This window comes from Diospyros lotus, chromosome 7 (assembly GCF_014633365.1).
Source record: "Diospyros lotus cultivar Yz01 chromosome 7, ASM1463336v1, whole genome shotgun sequence".
Classification (NCBI taxonomy): domain Eukaryota; kingdom Viridiplantae; phylum Streptophyta; class Magnoliopsida; order Ericales; family Ebenaceae; genus Diospyros; species Diospyros lotus.
The window spans coordinates 28996289-29016819 of NC_068344.1; the positions used below are offsets into that span (position 1 = coordinate 28996289).

Genomic DNA, 20531 nt, shown 5'->3' on the forward strand with positions numbered 1-20531 from the left:
ACTCGGACAATAGGATGATTCGTTGTTTTTGGGTTAATTCTGAGTCAAGAAGATCATATGCCTTCTTTGGCGATGTCGTGGTGTTCGATACAACCTACAACACCAACAAGTACTCAATGATTTTTACCCCATTTGTTGATGTAAACCACCATGGCCAGACCATTATCTTTGGCTATGGATTACTGAGTGATGAGACAACTGAATCATTTGTTTGGTTGTTCTCAAAATTTCTAGAAGCCATACCAAATTAAGCGGCCCCTACTATTATAATCACTGACCAAGATGCTACAATTTCAAAGGCTATCTTGATGGTGTTTCCATTCACTCTGCATTGATTTTTCCTATGGCATATTTTGAACAAGTTTTCAAAACAAATCAATGCCATGTTGTATAAAAAGCAATATCACAAGTTGGTGAATATCATTAAACAGTTTGAATCGCCTGAGGAGTTTGAATAACGATGGACTGAGATAATGGAGACCATCAATTTGGGCAATAATGAATGATTGATCAACATGCACGATATACACAATCGATGGGTACTAGTGTATGCCAAACATGTATTCAGTGTAGGAATGTCTAGCAGCCAAAGGATTGAGAGCAGTCACTCATTTTTTAGGACATATGTCAACATAAATAACTAATTGATGGACTTCATCACACGTTTCAATAGGGCATTAGTTCACCAACGCCATGAGGAATTAGTTGCCAACCATATTGATCTCAGTAAACAACCAAGGCTAACCTCAGTTGTTATGATGGAGCAACAAATGGTACAGATATACATGAAGCATATATTTGTGTTGTTCCAGAAGGAAGTCGAGCAAAGAAACTTATACATTTGTTCAAAGAAATCAAGCTCCGTAAATGCTAAGGTGTACAACATTGAGCGTTTTGAGCAAGGGAAGAATTTTGATAGGCATTGAGAGCTAACTTATTACCCAGAGCATGATTTCATATCATGTAGTTGTCAAATGTTTCATTTCGACAGTTATCCATGCTGACACATGCTATGTTATTTGAAGAAAAAATAAATGTTGTTGTTATCAAAGATATATATTTTAAGGAGGTGGACAAAGAATGCAAAGGTTGGACCCGTACACAAACCTTTGGTTGATTTATCAGTCGATGAGGGTTCTAGTCAGTCATTAATGGCTAGGCATGGGTTACTATCACACAAGGCTTTATTATTGGTTGATGGCGCGTCTTTAACAAATGCTCGTAACACTTTTCTATTGGATGAATTCGAACGTTTGCACATTAGGCTTAAAGATATTGACAAAGGTGAAAATATCGAGATGAGTAGAAATAAAAGCAAAAGTCGTAAGAAGACTCAAGTAGTATGTGATCTGAATGCCGTTAGAACGAAAGGGTATGGGAAACAATTAAAATCATCGAAAGAGAAGGCAATGATGTCCCAATCTAGCAGAAAATGTTGCATTTGTAACATTAGTGGCCACGACAAAAAGACTTGCCTGACGTTGCATGATAGGTAATGTATTTTTCAAATTATTTCTTCGAACTGATTTAACTCATTTTACAAGTTGTATTACGCATCTCATATTATCATTTTTTTCAATCTTTTCAAGTCAGATGGGTTAGATGACCCATATCATCTCCAATATTCTTTTGATGGAATGCAGAATGATGAGTTCACGAGTATTTTAAGAAGAAATATATTTTAAGGAGGGGGACAAAGAATGCAAAGGTTTGACCTGTACACGAACCTTTGGTTGGTTTATCAGTCGATGAGGGTTCTAGTTAGTCATTAATGGTTAAGCATGGGTTACTATCACACAAGGCTTTGTTATTGGTTGATAACGCGTCTTTAACAAATGCTCGCAACACCTTTCTATTGGATGAATTCGAACATTTGCACATTAGGCTTAAAGATAATGACAACGGTAAAAATATCGAGATGAGCAAAAATAAAAGCGAAAGTCGCAAGAAGACTCAAGTAATATGTGATCCAAATGCCGTTAGAACGAAAGGGTATGGGAAATGATTAAAGTCATCGAAAGAGAAGGCAATGATGTCCCAATCTAGCAGAAAATGTCACATTTGTAACATTAGTGGCCATGACAAAAATACTTGCCCAAAATTGCATGATAGGTAATGTATTTTTCAAATTGTTTCTTCGAACTAATTTAACTCATTTTACAAGTTGTATTACGCATCTTATATTACCATTTTTTTCAATCTTTTTCGGTTGGATGGGTTAGATGACCCATATCATCCCCAGTATTCTTTTGATGGAATGCAGAATGATGAGTTCACGAGTATTGCTGGTAGTATCAATGATGTTTCTCATATGAATTTCAATAATTATTTTTCATGATGATCTGTTTGTTTTAAGTCGATGTCCATATTTGCGTCGAGCAACATAAACAATACTCGATATGAGTAATATATCAAATTTGTCCTTTATAAAATATTCTTAAGTTGTAATTTATTTATAATATTGTATAATAAATAAAAATATGATATTAAAATATATTATAATAATATTTAAAAAAATATTACATGCGGCATGTTTCATCGTTGGGTTTGGGGTGGGGGGCTGAAGGGGTGTGTTCAAGAGGGGTGTTCAGGGGGTATAGGGGTGTTGTCTTGAATTCATTTGGGAGTGACACATCCGCTTTGGGCAACATTATAAAGAGATTGGATTTGGAGAGGAATTGGAGCAGCGCCGCAAGAAGAAAAATGCAGTAGAGGCGCAAGAATGGGAGCAGTGCAAGGCTGACATGAGGCTTGGCTGTTGCAATCCAGGGCTGTAGCCCACGCAAGGGACAAATTGAAATGGACACGATCCAATCTGTGTGACCAAATAGATCTGGGCAAGGAGTTTCTTCTTCTCCATTTGATTTTAATTTTAATTTTTATTATATTTAGCTAAATTATTTTAACACAATTTAGTTAGAGTTTGGATGAATTTTAATTTTGAAATTATGTTATAATTTGTTTAGTTTGATTTAAAACCTAATTATTATTTGCATGAGCAATTTATATTGTTGTGTTTAATGTTTAAAAAGATTGGTCACTTTTTAATTATTTAATGATTTATGAATAATTGACTAAAATATTGTTATAAATTAGATTCATAGACAATATAAATCAAAGAAGTTATAAATTAGTAGACTATGATATTGAGAGATGATTAGCTTATGTGTGGGAAAATCAAAGAAGTTAAGTCAAATCCCCTTATGAGATTAGAGATTTTTAAAGAACTTAATACTTATTTATTCTTTTGATATCCACTTAGAAATTTAACGGTAAAATTAAATGAATAAAAGATTAATATGAATTAAGAAAATTTATTAATTAACTGGGAAAAATCCACCATCACATTCAAATAATTTTAAAATACTATAAGTTTATATTTAATTTCGAATCGAGTTGAATAGATAATTACATAATCTAGATTAAATAAAATCTAAATTCTAATTACATTCATTAATTAGTTTTTCTCATAAAAGAATTTAGTTTTCCCTTTATTTTTCTTTTTATTCATTCAATGAATTAATTAGTTCAACTTAGGTTAAGTTAATTTTTTTTTAGGTAGTATGATATAGTTCTTGTGAGATCGACATTCTTTACATCACTATATCCATATTTGAGTAGGGTACATTTGACTAAGTTAATTGTGTATAAATCACACATCACTAATCTTAAAATGAGCAAGTTGAGTAGGAGTGGCAAATTAAGCTCATGAAAAAAGAGATCTAGGCTTTAAAGGACTAAGATGTAATGATCCGTTTTTTTATGAATTAATGTAAATTTATGAGTAAGAAATTAAGTAGAAGAGATTAAAATTAATGTATTTTTAGTCGAGGGAGTTTTAGCAATCATTCAAAAACAATGGGGTTTAAGTGTAATTTTCAAAATTGGTGGCCGAATCACCTTAAGTATAAAATATGCACAATATAAATTAAGGGATGTGGTAGACCGAATGGCACAAGTGCAAGAGAAGGCTAAGGGTTGTTATAGGTTTGATTCCAATGGTAGATGCGCGGTTAGGAAGAAAATGCTGATTTTTCAGCAAAGAATGACCCCAAATTGATGTCGTTTTGGGGCAGGGACCATGCGCGCGGTTGCACAGCCAAGCGCTGCCTTGCGTGGGCTTGCTATGCGCTACGCAGTTACTAGCCGCTACCACCTGGTCCTGTATCCACTATCACTTGTTGCAACCGCCATGCCACGTGTTCCAAGTTCTTTTTGCTCCGCATTACAAAAAATTAACATTTTTCGTAGCTAAAACATCAAAATCTGTTGCTAAATTTTTTAGGACAGATTTAGTGACGACCACTTATCCGTCGCTAAAAAGGGCGTCATTGAAATTTAGCGACAGATATTTTTAGCAACAGAATCAGCGATGGGAGTTATATCCGTCGCTGAATCAGAAAAAATGAGTATAACTCCTGTCGCTGAATCAACGATGGGATAACCTCGTCGCTGATTCAAAAAAAATAAAAAAATAAAATTTTATCTATAAATAAAATATATAAAAATATAAAATATATAAATTAAAATTTGAAGGTAAAATTTTATATTTATTTAATATAAATAAAATTTTGATAATTAATAATTTATTTTAATTAATTAATTAAAATAACTAACTCACCAACAATATTTATAACATTATATTTGTATTTTTAATTTAAAAATTATATTTACTAAATAATTAGCTCGACAACAATATTTATAACATTATATTTGTACTTTTTATTTTAAAATACAAATGTGAACTCATTAAAATACAAATATTAAGCTTTTTATTTAAAATTATTATAACATATTTAATAAATAACTACTTAAAAACAATTTTTACAAATAAATTGTATATTCATTTTATTTTTATGTATAATTAATACTTCATTGAAAAAAAAATTGACATAACAATTTTTTACTTCTAATTTTTTTTATCTTGCTTAAATCATCAATAATATATACGTTATACACAATAATATATATACATAATATGCAACTATATAAATGTAAAATCAATAATAATATACATACAATAAATATGAATAATATGGATATTTTTCATCTAAAAAACATTCATGCATTTAAAAGTTTAAATAACAAAATACTAAAAATATAATGCACAAAGAAAAAAAAGAAAATATCTTATAACTTTTGGTGATGCTCTTATCTTCTAAATAAATAGTCTACAACAACAAAAAAAAAATAAATAAATAAAACATTAAAAGTGAAGAGAGGGCAAGGAAAATGGGAAGAAAGGGGAGACAAAGAGTGAAATAGGGAGAGATAGAGAGTGCAGAGGGGGCGACTGTGCGTGCTCCCATGGGGGTGGGGGTTTAGCGACGGACATCTTCCCATCACTAAACTTTAGCGACGGGAAGATGCCCATTGCTAAATGGGAAAGGGGCTTAAAAAAATTTGAGAAAATTTTTTAAAAAAATTATTTCAAATATTTTTAAAAAATATCATAAAATATAAATAATATATATAGAGAAAAATATATTTTATACTCATTAATAAACATAAAATAATATATATAAATAATAAATAAAATCCCGAATTTGGAGTATTATACTTTCACGCAATTCACAGGGTGTAATGCCCCGTTCCCACTTACGGGTGCCATTTGTGAACAATTACCCGAACCGTCCACCTGTCCGACCTTTAGTGAAGGGCGGACCATGTTTTAAGACGAAACGTCCTAGGTGGGAACCATGCTCTGGCCGCGCGTCTGCTCTGATTCAATCCAGACTTTCTAGATTTTTTTTTATATATATATACATATACATATATACCTATACATATACATTTATACCTATTACATACTTATTTTCATTTACATACTTATACATATTTACATACTTATATAATTTCTGGCATAAGCATACTTTAATTAAGCTAAATAAATTAATTACATATCATATAAGCATAATTTAATTAAACTAAATATACTATTTATTTATAATGACTTAGGTTATTACACATGTTCCCAAACTAACCTATGATCATAAGTCTCGTGAACATAAAAGAACATGTCAAATGTAACATATACATTTATGAAACATACTTATAACCCATTGCAAGGCCACCTTCCCATGAGGCTATCCCTTACCCCATTCTTTTCTTTGAAGCCTTAAATCCTTATCTCAAGAGAGCTTCCATCATCATCTTCTCCCAACTTGATTTCTTCTTCTTTCTTCACTTTTTATTCCACTTCCTTTCTTCTTCAAGACTCTTCAAAATGGCCAAAATTTGAGACAAAGGCTCTCTTTCCCCTTATATACTTCTTTCTAGTATTTCAAGAATAAATCATCACCATTGGATCTTTCCCCACTTTATGAGAGCAAATCTCCTCCTTCCAAAGAAGCACAATCCAAGTGCTTGGCTAGGTTTAAATCTCCACCATTGGTTTTTGGAAGAATTAATCTCCACCTTTAAGAGAAAACACACTCTTAATGAGTTGACAATCCATGCTATCCTCCAAGATCCATTTCTAACCATTGGATCCATTCTTCTTCCAAGACTCAAGCACAACCATAGGATTACTTGGAAATTTCCTTTTTAGTTCCAATTAATTTATTTTGACTAATTTCCAACCATACACTTGAGAGACATAATTAATTTCTTTCCCATTTAATTTAATGGGACCAATTTCCACTATTAATGCATGACTAATTTATTTTCTTTTGGATTTTTCTTTTAATCCAACACCATCATGCCTCTCATTAAATGCTTGAAAAACTAAAATAATTTCCTTTTTGCATTTAATTTAATCTCTCATTTAACTTGGATCACATTAAGTCATGTGTCATTCCAAGACACTAACCTTGGCTTCCAAGTTCTAATCTCATCCCTCCATGTGATATTACCACATTTATTCTCCAATATAGGAAAAAATTAATTACTTCACCACATAATTGAATCTCCACCATTTTTCCCATATTTCATAATTAAATTCATTTATGGAATTAATTCCAAAATTCTCAAAATATACTTTGTGAATTTATTAACCCCATATATCTCCACATAAATACAAAATTGGGATTAAATTCACTTACACACCTAATTCCACATAGGAATTATTTTCAATTTACCAAAATACCCTTTATTGGACTTCACTATCCAAATTACCAAAATACCCCTCTCATAGGGCACCCTCATTCTCAAGGATCCATCACCTTCTCAAGAGTATTTTGAAAATTTCACACTTTCTTTCTTATTCTCTTAACACTAGGATAACTGGGTGTTATACAGGGTTCAACAATCAATTGATATTTCACGATTAATTATATATTGGAAGACTCTTTTAGGTCTTTCAATATTAATAGATTGATTTTTTCATTCCTGTATATTCTAAAAAGTAAAAAAGATGTCTAAGAGTTATTTCCTAAATCCGAAAGAGAAGTACTTGAATTATCCCAATAACTAAAAAATTAACATGCTTGCATCTAAATGGGGTTCGCGGTGGGGGAAGAACTAGATCGAAAAAATAGAGATTCTAGTTGTAAGATATCTAATATATAAAATCATCGCTGCACTTGAGATCTTATTCAAATAGAAGAATTAATTCATATATAAATAATAAATCAAAAATACAATATAAATTATATATTTATACTAAATGACAAAAATATATATATATAAATAATATTTTTAAACTCCAATTTAATGTTAAACTAGCGAAAAAAAATGATTTACGATTTATATGCTAGAGAAATAATTTTGTAAGTAAATAATTCTAAATATTTGATTGAAAATATTTTCAAAATCTAACAAATTTTGTAACTAACTCTAAGTTTATTTATACTAATAATTTTTGTACAAATAAACAATAATTGAGTATCTTCCATGATATCCGAATATGTAAATATATATTTGTGTCTTGTATTCATATATGTTTTCTTCTTTGTGTCTTATAATTGGGATATGTTTTACTAATATTTGTCTTATATTTGAATATATATATATATATATATATTGGTTTTTGTCTTATATTTGAATATGAGGTTCTTTGTTTGTCTTGTATTCAAATGCATATGGAATATTCTGTCGCTAATTCAAACAGATATTAATTTTAATTTTAACGTTTATTAATTTTATTTTGTTCCTAATTCAAATGAAAGTTTTACAAATTATTATATTTCGTTGCTAAAAAATATTTTTCTTGTAGTGTGAAGAAGGAATAAAATTATTTTTTGATTAAAATATTTTTCAATAGTATGCAAGTTTATTCTTAATTATAAAATGGGAGGTAAAGATTAATCTTTAATTTTTTAAATGATCAATAGTTTTTATGTTAATAATAATAATAATAATAATAATAATCATTATTATTATTATTATATAAATTATTTTACTAATTAATTTATAGTTTTAAATTATATATATTATTTAAGCTAAAAATGATTTTTAACAAGTTATATTTTTGGACAAGTCTCTTAAGAGGAAAACAAAATGAACAATCATTTCTTTAAAAGTGCTCTTTGAGATAAATTTCAAGATCCTTTCATTGATTAAAGGTTGATTAAATAATAAAATTTTATATTATCGTTTAAATGAGTAAAAAAATATAGAAGGAATATAGTAATAAAAAAGACTTTCTAGTCTTACTTTTATATTTTTCACTAAAATAATTAAAAATATTATCAAAAATTATTCATCTCAATTATACAATTAATTGGAGCGTAGCATAGTAAAATTTTAGTTAGCTAATTAAATATATAATTTTGAGTATGATATTACAATTAAAAATATATACTTTCTAATGGGCACTTTCTCCTCTACTATTGAACTCATGTTCGTTGCTATTTGAAATAAATTTAATTTTATTCCATGGCTAAAATATTTTAATTTTAATTCAAATATTCTTCTATATTAGCGATGAAACTGTTCTGTTGCTAAAAAATTTTAAATTTAGTTAAATTTTTGTCTTATATTTTAAGTTTAAAAATTAATTTTTAAATTTTTTATATTATCACAGAGAGATTTTCATATTAATTTTTCATCTCTAAAGGGGATTTATTTAATTTTTAACTTTTCATTTTTAGTAATGGAATTTTCTGTCGCTAACATATTTTAATATTAATTTATAATTTTTTCAAATCTTTTAGTGACGGAATTAATCCGTCGCTAAAAGATTTAAAATTAAATTTTAATTTTAATGTCTTTTAGTGATGGATCTCTTCCATCGCTAAAAATTATAATTTAATTTTTAAAATGGAACTAATCCGTCACTAAAAGATTTAAATATTAATTTTTTATTTTTCTTTATTTTTAGCAACGAATTTTTGTTATCGTTAGTTCTATCGCTAAATATAAAAAATATTTAGTAACGGGTCATTCCGTCGCTAAATTTGCGACGGCCTTTTCCGTTGCTAATCCGTCACTAAATTTTTGCAGCAACAAATCCTTCGCTGGCCTGTCGCTAAATAGTGTTTTTCTTATAGTGCCAGATATTGATAATTGCTTACCGCCATGAAGTTCTTACAACATTCCTTTCTCTTGGATTATATATATGTGATGGATGTTTGAGGAAAATGGAGAATTTTGAAGAGATTGAGAAGATTTTGATATCATGGGTAGACTGAATTTCGTGAAGAAAAGATTTGGGCTGTGACATTAGCAACCCTAGTACGTTGCAAGGGTTAAAGAAAAATATCTAAGGCAAGTTTATGCTTCTTAACTTTCTATTGTGCAAGTTTTTCTCCTTTTCTTACAATTTCCTTCATGTTCTCTCTGTCTTGCAAGCTCTTTAACACTCTATTGCCTTTACTTCTATGATGCCATGATTTCCTGAGTTTGTAGTAAGTAACCCTTAATTATGGAAGGATTGGCTTGCATGTGGCCTATGTGGTTACAGTGGTAACTTTTTATGGTTCTCATTTATATCTACTAAGTCTTAAATATAGGATTTTGTATCACTTTATCTTCCTTTAGGAATGATACTTTATTGAGGACATACAAGGGTTTAATATTGTCTTGCATGAGTTTTGTTTTCCTGTGTATGTTGCTTTGGGTAATCGTTTGTCAGTTATTTATGATAAGTATTTATAATATGCATAATTGTGATAATGTATAAAACATATGTATGAAAAGGGTTTTGAAATGCCTAAAAGTTTCATAATGCGCGTGATGGACGGGATCCACGAGGAAAGATTCGGTTCAGAGACGGACTTTGGTCCTATGGAGTCTTTGAAGGAATACCGAACTCATTTTAAAGAAGAAGCCTAGGCGAGCAAAATTTTGACCAGGGAGTAGCGATGGTCACGCTCTAGAATGGGCTCAATCTATGTGCCCCTTTTCCTAACTAAGAACTAAAAAACTAAAATAAAACTTCAATTGCAATTTACTCTTTTGAAGATTTGTGGAATAACCCTCTGGGAATGGGCATAAATGCTAAAGGACAACAAAAAGCACCGATAACATCAAAAGATTCTTTTTATAAAGAAGTTAAGTCTTAATCACACAAATTTATTAAACCTTCATTTTGGAAAGTTTCCATTGGAAACTGAAATATCTACCATTCAGAAAAACGTGAAAAGGGTTATTCTCTCCGTTGGGCAGACAACTTCGATCACTTGAATTTCGAAAAATCACAAGTCCCTCTAGATCCAAAGCTCCATCCATTTGATAAACCGCCTTAAGGCATACAAAACTAGAGTGAGTTAACGCCATTAATTCTGTCCAAACATAGCTAGGATAGAATTTCACGCGTCACTGGTACAGTTTTAAGTTTCAAAGTTGAAACAAAATCCGACTTATTAATTTCCATCTGCTACACATGAGCCATGAGTGGTAACTTTAATTTAAGTCAATGAACACTGCATTGTCATTCTCTCCTCCTGCATTTTGAGGCCAACATAGCTGCACAATACAACAAGCAGTTTTGTTACTAATATATACCATAATTTCTTCTAACATATTGCAGGAAACTTGTTAATTGTTATAGTAGGGCAGATTAATACCGGCCAATCATCATTAGAGTAGCTTGAGGATTAGTTCCTGGGGACGATATGAATGTGGATCCGTCGATAACTCGTAATGCATCAATTCCGAAAACCCTAAAACGTTGATCCACCACCTTCCCTGCCAGACAGCCACCATGGTAATGGTACATGGTAGTCAACATTTTGTGACAAAATGTTTCGAATGCTGCATCATCGGTTTTGTTTTCTGGCAAAGATCGACCCACAAATTTAAATTCTCTGGCACCTTCCCGGCCTTCTTTGTACTTGCCCATCGCATCGGAATTCATCAACTTGACAAGATTTTTGACTCCTGCCACGCATTTATGCATGTCTTCTGGGTTGGAAAAGTAGTTGAAGCTAACCCTAGGGGGAATCCTCACATCTGTTGGTGATGCTAGATGAAGTGAACCAGTTGAAAGCGGCTTTGCAAGCTTGAAAAATAGGGTTAATACAGGGAGGCTCACAGGAGGAGATGGGTCTGGGAAGAGGATGTAGTTGAATGCAGAGTCAAAAGGAATAGACCCTGATATGGCTTCTATGTAGTAATCTTTTGTTATGCCAGCAGTTGCAACTCCAGAATTCTCGACTAGAAGTGGAGGAATGATGTTAACATCGACTCGAGGATTATCGGCCAAAAATTGCCCAACCGAAGGGTGGTGTTTGATTACAGAAATGTTCAAGGAAGACAGATATGGCTGTGGACCAACCCCACTTAGCAACAAAAGTTGGGGGCTACCAAGAGCTCCGGCGCTCAAAATTACTTCTCCCTCGGGTTTTAACAAAGCTCGATGAAGTCTTCCCATTGAATCACTATAGATGACGCCAGAAGCTGACAAGTCTTGGGTAGATCATGACACCCAACAAAACTAATTAAATTTAATAATTATAATCACAAAATGAAAGAAGTATTTAACAAAAGAGATAAGAGTGAGAAATAAGAAAATTTTTGTAGGATGACACACTGAGGTATCATACGAGTTAGAAAAATCTTATAAAAGATTAATTAGATGAAACATAGAAATTAAGTGAATTAATGATGAGGTAAATGCATGTTGTCAATCAGACATATTGGAACAAGCAGCATACAAATTAAATGATGCCCATAAAATAAGGTAATTACCACAAAACAAATGTTATATTACCTGAAATTGAGGAGAAAATCACCCTCTCTACTGTGGCATGAATGGCCACTTGAATGTTCTTTGACGTGGCTTTGTTTAGAAGCTCCACTGCACCATGTCGCCGTCCCACCTCATCGAAGATTGAGCCCCCAATTTTAGCTCCTATGATGTGATCAAAGGTAAATCCATTGTTCGGACCTTGACCAACTTCTAGAAGTGCTTGTCTCACAGAAGATTGCCATGTTCCAACAGGAGGTTTAAAGACAATTGTCTCTTCAACCCATTCATACGACTTCTTAACAAGATCTAGGTCCCATTCTATGCCAGAATTTATATAGAATTCTTCGTCGCCTCTCGAGTAGAAACCTGCATTTATCATGGTTCCTCCACCTAGGATCCTTCCTCTTACATTTGGGACACCTTCTTCTGAGGTGAAGGCCTGAGCAGGGGAGTTTCCATCAATATCTGCTTCTAGAACGTTCTTTAAAACATTCTCTTGTTGTAGGACTTCTGATTTCGCATGAGGTGTACTACCCCTTTCGAGAAGCAAGACAGAGTACTGTGCTGAGAGAGTAGCGGCAAGAGGACAACCAACTGCCCCTCCACCAACTATTATATAATCGTAGTGTTCTTCCAATGGAAACTCAGTTGCATCATATACAAATTTCATGTAATATTCCAGATCTGCATAGTCAAAAGGTTAAGAATTGAGAGTTTTGCTGGTGTTAGACAACTACATAGGCACAAACGTCTACAGGGTTGTTTTTTGATCATGGTTTCTACATTTGTGGTCATTTTTATGTTTAAATAAATTACATCCCTAAATAAGACGCCAGTCCATCAACAAAACCCAATACCATTATCAGTTATTACTAAAAGACAAATCCTAGCTGCAATAAAGACTAAATATGAAACTCAAAATAGTAATATTTTTAAGAAAAAAGGATGTGGCATTGACAAAAGCTAAAGCGTCATTATCAGTTCTGTCTCTAAATTATTGAGAGAACGGAATTTCTAAATTATTGAGAGAACGGAATTATTGCTCATCGTGCAATAAAACTAAGAGAATAATAAACCCGTCCCTTAAGCTCATTGTAGTTCTTTCCCTTCCCTACCAACAAATCCATTCGACCGACAAGAGAAGAAGTACTTTGCTTGGATCCATCTGTTTACACTAACCGCTATTGAAACCTGTTATGAGTATTGTTTAATTATGATGAAGCAAGAGGCTCAGCCGGCCTCCTCTTACTCACAACTGGCGTCTCTAGAAATTCATAAGTAAAAGGTTGAAGTCAAGAATCTAACCTTGCTTATCGAATTCATAGGCCCAAGAAATTCCTAGTTGAGGACCAATAATCATGAACACAGAGAGCAAAAAGATGGTGAAAAAAGCCTGTAATTTCTGCATCTTTCTTCTTCAGCAACTTCGACACGCTAAGATTGAAATACGGAGTTTGTATGTCCTTTGGTCTTGATGTTCATGTCAATTTATATATTCGTGATGAATGAGAAAAAAGGAGCAAATGAGGATGAGATGGGGCGGCTAGACCACAGAGACCCCCAGTTCCACCTTAATCGTCAAGGATAATGCTATACGGACGAACGCGGCGACGCACGGATTGACAAACTTGTTTAAATTACAATTTAATCCTCCATCTGAAATTACAAATTTAACCCTCAGTCTCACTATCTCTTTACTGGCAGCTCCCGTTCTCTCACTTTCACTCCCTCTCTCTCTCAAAACCACTTTCACTTTCCCTCCCTCCAAAACCACTTTCACTTTCACTCTCTCTCTCTCTCAAAACCGCCATCTCTCAAATCCACCATCTCTCCCCTATTCTCTCTCTCAAACCCAGTTGCAGCAGTGTCTCCCCCCCTTATCTCAAACCCACTCCATCTCTCCCTCAGTTTCTCTCAAATCCAGTCGAAGTGTCTTCCTCCCCCCCTTCACCCTGTCTCAAAACCACTCTTGCACTGCCAACACACAACTCTTGCACTGCCGTGGCCCAAGGATGGCCCCTCCGTCGTCGCCCGCCGTCGACCTCCCGCGTTGCTCGGACCGCCACCGCTAGGCCCCCTCGCGGCTGTAAAAACAACATTTATATATACATTTATAAATATTTTTATTTTTTACATATACATATATACATTTATATATATTTATATATTTTCTTTTTTTTTTTCCTGTTAGTTTTTTTGCTTCTGTTGTTTCTTTATGATGATTTAGCCGTTGAAACAAAAATTAAAAAATATAATTTATTTTAAATTATGAAAGAACATAATTTATTTTGATTGTATATTTGACAATTGAGTAAAAAATATTGCTTGTGTTATTTTTGCTCATTTCATGTTCTGTTATTAATTTTTCTTCAATTTAAGGATATTAATTAAATTACTTAATTTAAATTATTTACTTATAAAATTATAACATTTGTGTAAAATAAGATTAATATTTTACTTAAATCAGATTGGAGTAAAATTACTTGATAAAATTGGAGTAGTGTAAAATAAAATTGGAGTAAAATTATAACTTGATAAAATTACTTAAATCAGTGTAAAATAAGATTGGAGTAAAATTACTATTTTTAAGATCAAATCTAATATAATTAGATATATATTTTTATTATTTTACAATTAAATATAATAATAACTTTTTTCTTATTATTTTACAATCAGATTTAACAGCAACAATCTTAATAGTTGTTATTAAAAATGTTAATATTAATATATATAATAAAATCACACAAGTAATTAAATAATTTATTTTTTCATTTAAGATCATTTTAAATACCAACTTATTACAACAGCATCAATTATATATTAAAATCATCTCTTATTTTGTATTAAAATTACACTTCTTAAATTAAAAAAATACATAACAGAGAATGGGTGAAGTTTGGGCAGTTCGAGCAGCCGAGGGGGGAGGGGGGAGGCGACGGCGGGTGGGGGCGAGGCGATGTGGGGGGAGGGCGACGGTGGTCAGTGGTTGGTGGGGGGTGACAGCGTCGACGATGGCGATGGCGGGCGGGCGGTGTTTGCAGGGGAGACGGCTATGCGAGCATGGGGCGACGGCAGGCGGTGTTGGCGAGGGAGACGGCGGTGAAGCCATCTTCGGGCGAGGCGATGCGAGAGGCTGTGTGGGGGGCGGGCGACGGTGGTCAGTGGTCGGTGGGGGGTGTTGACGACGGCGATGGCCATGGCAGGCTGTGTTTGCAGTGTTGGCAGGGGAGATGGCTATGCGAGCAGGGGGGCGACGGCAGGCGATGTTGGCGAGGGAGACGATGGTGGAGCCATCTTTGCGCGACGGCGGTGCGAACAACGTTGGTGGGGTTGACGGCGACGGAGGCGTGAGAGCGGTGTGGGGGGCAGACGCTGCACCCACAGGGGTGGGTTTGAGAGAGATTGAGTTTGAGGGGGGTGGTTTTGAGAGAGAAAGAGTGGGGGAGAGACACTGAAAAGATGGTTTTGAGAGAGAAAAAAGAGAGAGTGTGGGTTTGAAATAGGCTTGAAAATGGGCGGGCAACTATAAAACAACTCAAAATTGTTTCAAGTTATAGCGAGATTTTGACACTAAAATCTCGCGATAATTTGGGTTTGTCAACCCATGCGTCGCCGCGTTCGTCCGTCTAGCATAATCCAATCGTCAAGGCGATATTCATTGAGGGGCTGGGACCCCTTAGAGTTTGCTCGTGTCAAACAAGTTATATTGTCTCACACAGAAAAATATAACATTTCACATAATTAAATTATGTCTATCCTAATATTTTATTTTAATTAATTAGCATCCCATTATTAATTCTACCAGGGAAAAACTACAAAATTTTATTTGGAAATTTCACATTTTAAGGAACATATTTTAGTATTTTAATTGATTGACAAAAGGTTTTTTGAGGCAACTTATAAGTTTTTTTTTTTTAAAATGAATAAATAAATAGGAGTATCAATTTTTGAAAAAAAAAATTATTAGAAGTATGTATAAACTCCTTTCGACCAGCAGAAACTACTATTTATTGACCCAAGATATCAGAGGACGAAACTACCATTAAGACTAACTATAGGGACAAAACTACCATATATTTTTTGTTTTTGACTTTAAAACGTAATGTGGTCCCAAATAAAATTTTTGCAGCTGTAGTTTAGTCACATGAGGCTGCTGCAGCTGAAACCGCCATTCTTTTACAGCTGCTACTTGCTCCCTTCCAAAATAAATAAATAAATAACCAGTTGCTAGTATATATATTGAGTACACACCTTTATCATTTTGGTTATTTGGGTTTAATTCTTTTAATTATAAAATTCACTTAATTAATTTTCTTAAAATTAACTATAGCGCTTCTTGAATCTTTGGCTTTTTGAGAGGCGTCCTAGTTAATTTTTTAAAATTAATTGGATAAATTTTAAAATTCAAGAGTGTGTGAGACAAATGATGAAAAAATGTATAACTAATTTACCCTTTATTATGAAACATAACACAACAGACGTTACAATAGCTTTTTCTATGACTAAGATTCATACCTTATAAAAGTAAGCTTGTATATAAATTTTTAAAGTTAATTACATTAATACTAACTGAATTTTGCATTTGATTATTATTTGATAATTGAATTTTAAAATATTATCCACTACTCACTTATCTTTCAAAATCGTTTATCATCCCTCACTCGTTAACTCATCGCTGATTAGTGTTAACAGTTATACACACATATCAAACAAAAAGAATACGTAACACTATTGTGAACTAATTATGTATTAACTACCAATAAAAAATTATCATGTGTTACTATCACAAATCCCTGTGACCAAACCACCCCCAAAGTAAATTATAAATTTTAATATTCTTATCCATCTTGGTCCGACCAAAAGAATGGGAAGTGCTCTTTAGTAAGATTGTGAATATTGATTCAGAAAATTATGTATATAAATCATTATATTTATGTATATTATATATATATATATGTATATATGAGAAAGGAAGGAGAACTAGGAGGAGGAGAACGGAAAGAGAAATGGACATCTTGGCTGGAATTTTTTTTTTGAAATGCCTCATTTTTCTTCTTCAATTTAAACATATCCAATCAAACATGAACCATATTTTTAATAGGTAAAATCAGTACTTGAAAGCACTGCTGCAATTCTTAGTTGGCTCAAATATGATGTTAGTGTAGTATTTGATGGAGGCGAACGGTGGCTAGGAGGGTCTGCTACTGCAAGCGACAAACAGAGGAGGGGGGAGGGGAGGGATGGGAGAGAGAGAAGAAGAAAGGATTTTATAGGGATTTGGGATAGTGACACCTCGCAACTTTTGATTAGTAATTAATGCACAATTTTATCACATCAATGTCACGTGTATTTTTTGTTTGACATGTGTGCATAAGTGTTAGTCCATATCAATAATGAACTAATGAGTGAGAGATAAGTATCAATTTTGAAAGATGAGTGAGTAATAGATAACATTTTAAATAACTTCAAACTAATGCATGTTTAGCTATTCTAGATAATTGATAGATAACTCATTTGTTCTTTGCTATGTAATTTTCCCTTCCCTTTCAGGAACTTAAGAGCATTAGCTGGTGAACTACGTGAAGATATCGTTTATTTGGTGTCGAAAACAGGAGGTCATCTAAGCTCAAGCTTGGGAGTAGACGAGCTGATTGTGGCACTTCACCATGTCTTCAAAACACTGGAAGATAAGATCATTTGGGATGTTTGACACCAGGTAATTAATTAATGACACCCATATCTATGATTCTAGTGCTGTATAGACGGGGAATTCCAAGTCATTTGGACACGATTTTTGTTATCGAGCCAGCCAACATTAATAGTTTATTAGAAATCTAATGAGTATATTGTTTAGTGTAAGATTTAGGATTTAGGTTATATTTAACTAGGGTTCAGTAATGGTAGAGAAAATTGCATGGCTTTAAACCTTAATGGTACTTCTTGTATTTTCTCAAATGTTAAGAGTAATCATTGCAAGTATCTTAAAACTAAAAGTATTGCATGTAATTTTCCCTATATCAATAATATATAATATTTTCATAAAAAATATTTTTATTGTTAGAATATTTTTTGTAATTTAGAAATATATTTGATATTATTATAAGTATATTATTATACTTATATTTGATATTATTATAAGTATATTATTATACTTATATTTTATTATTATAAGTATATAACATAACTATTCCATTGCCCTTCATTTTCTTCTCCATCCATTCTTCTTCGTCATCTTCTTCTTCTTCTTCTCCCACTGTCTGTTCGCGACTGGAGTTTCAGCGGAGGAGTCTCATCAAGCAAGTTCTCTTACCCATGTTTGTTCCAATGCAAGTTCTCATTCTTGCACCACTCTTTATTTTCATGCAAGTTCTCTATTCCTGCAAAATTCTTCTGGAACCATTCATTATGCTGGATTTTTTCCTATCTGTTGCCTGCATTTTTTAGTCACTGCCTAACCTATGTATATATATATATATCTATATGTATATATCCTAATGATCTGTGAGCCTTCCTAGTAGTATAGTTGATACCTTGTTTTCTTTCTCGAGGGTCTCCTGTGATGTTTCGAATGGGGTTTATTTTACCCCAAATTTATTTTCTGCCAATGGCATATTTTTTATTTCAGTATAGATACAAAGGTTCTGTTCATCTTTGTATCGAGCAATCGGTTGTATGTATATATGTAAAAAAAAGAAGCCTATTCGAATAGCCTTCCTTATATTTACATGATTCGGATAGCCTCGTCTTTATATATATATATATATATCCCTTGATTTGAATAGCCTTGGATATAAACCTGATTGATTCGAATCACTCACATAATCCCATATGTCTGATTCGAATCACATACACATATATATATACAAACTCAAGCCATTCGAATCCCATATACCTGATTCGAATCACACACACACACACATGTATATATATAGAAACTCAAAGCACCATTGGAATATACCCTAATACATATATACCCTGATTTGAATAGCCCTTGTTATTATACCTGTTTGATTCGAATAGCTTATATATATATGTATTCCAGATAATCCGAAAAGAAAGAAATCCATTTCAACAAAATTCAAGCCCAATTTCGACCTCTATTCATCCTGAATTTCTAAAAAATCAAAAGATAAAAGTTGTAGATATTTTTTTTATATTTTCATAGCATCTTGAATCACCTAAATCAGAGCTTAGACGAGAGAGTTATGTCCAGAATACCAAATGTCGTCGAAATTGTATAGTCACATTCGAATGTATCGCAATAGTAGCAAATTAAAACCCGATTTCGACCTTGATGAATCCCGAATATCTTAAAACTAAAAACACAAAAGTTGTATATATTTTTCTTTTCTTTCCATAGAATCTTGAATCACTTCAATCGAAGTTTGGACGAGAGAGTTATGCCCGAATTACCAAACAATTTCAAAACTGCCTAGAATAGCCTATAGCCTATCCGAATAGATACACCCCAATTCGAGTCACTCTCACCAAACTCAAAGAAACGATTCAAATAAGCTACTATAGAATTAAAATGGAATTTGAAAAACTTACAAATTCGACCAAATTACTCCAATCAATTCTAATGCCTTTTGATCCATCCGAATAGCACCCATATAAAAACATATGTCTCATGCGAATCTAACCATGCTTCATTCTTTTAAGTATATCTTCTTATGATGATATCCGATTTAAGATCCGTTTGATGCATTGGAAACTAAACTTCATAGGCTTCGATTCAATGTATTATTCGAATGATTTGGTTACGTTTTGAGTTTGTAACAACCCAATTAATTTTTGCCAAGAAATTCGTAGCTTCTATTTTCGTGTAGTATTACGACTTGGTGTTCTTTGGCCTATAACTTTTTATTCTCATCTCCGAATTGAGATCCGTTTGTTGGGATATAATCTAGACATCCTAAGCTTCATTATGATATACTACCCGTGTTATTTGGCTTCATATTGAGTCCATAATGGCCCCTTTAATCCGAGCAAAAAATTTGGAATTTTACTATTTTGAATTCCGCATTATGGTAGTTTTTGTGGGATAACTTTTGGTGGATAATTCCAATTGTGAATCCGTTTGATATTTCAGAAACTAGAGTTCTTGAATTTAAATTTTAAAATTTTGTTTGAGGCAATTGATCAAATATCGAACCCAAATCAGTCCTTTGAAATCACCCCAACAACAAATCTAAAATTTAAGGAATTGTTGATATGAAATTCTTTTTGGATTGCCGTTCTTTCTTATGATTGAGCTATGAGCATCAATTCCAGTAATTGTATACTGGCACCAATTAAATGAATTCAAGGAAATTATAAGATGGGAAAAATATCATATTAAATCTATAATACTCCTCAAATGTTGAATCAAGTGTTAACCTTAAGTAGCATCTCTCAAAATTATCTCTGTGTTATAAGTTACATCTTGAACGTGGTAAATATTATAAAGTAAGATATG

General features: G+C 32.6%; 1 protein-coding gene across 8 annotated transcripts in view; it reads right to left on the reverse strand.

Annotated features, from left to right (window-relative positions):
* Positions 1 to 20531, reverse strand: part of LOC127806140 (sinalpyl alcohol oxidase Nec3-like) — an 84304-nt gene that overhangs the window by 23792 nt on the left and 39981 nt on the right. The window contains exons 2-4 of one of the 8 annotated variants that reach the window (XM_052343227.1): positions 12095 to 12757; positions 10950 to 11790; positions 10591 to 10848 (exon numbers count right to left, since the gene is read on the reverse strand). The exons of 3 other annotated variants lie outside the window; for them this stretch is intronic. In XM_052343227.1, coding sequence (XP_052199187.1) covers positions 10791 to 10848; positions 10950 to 11790; positions 12095 to 12757 — 1562 coding nt within the window. In that variant the 3' untranslated portion in view covers positions 10591 to 10790. Of the gene's footprint in view, positions 1 to 10590; positions 10849 to 10949; positions 11791 to 12094; positions 12758 to 20531 lie in introns of those variants that run through there. 4 more of the 8 variants (XM_052343220.1, XM_052343224.1, XM_052343221.1 and 1 more) reach the window with 4 other exon arrangements.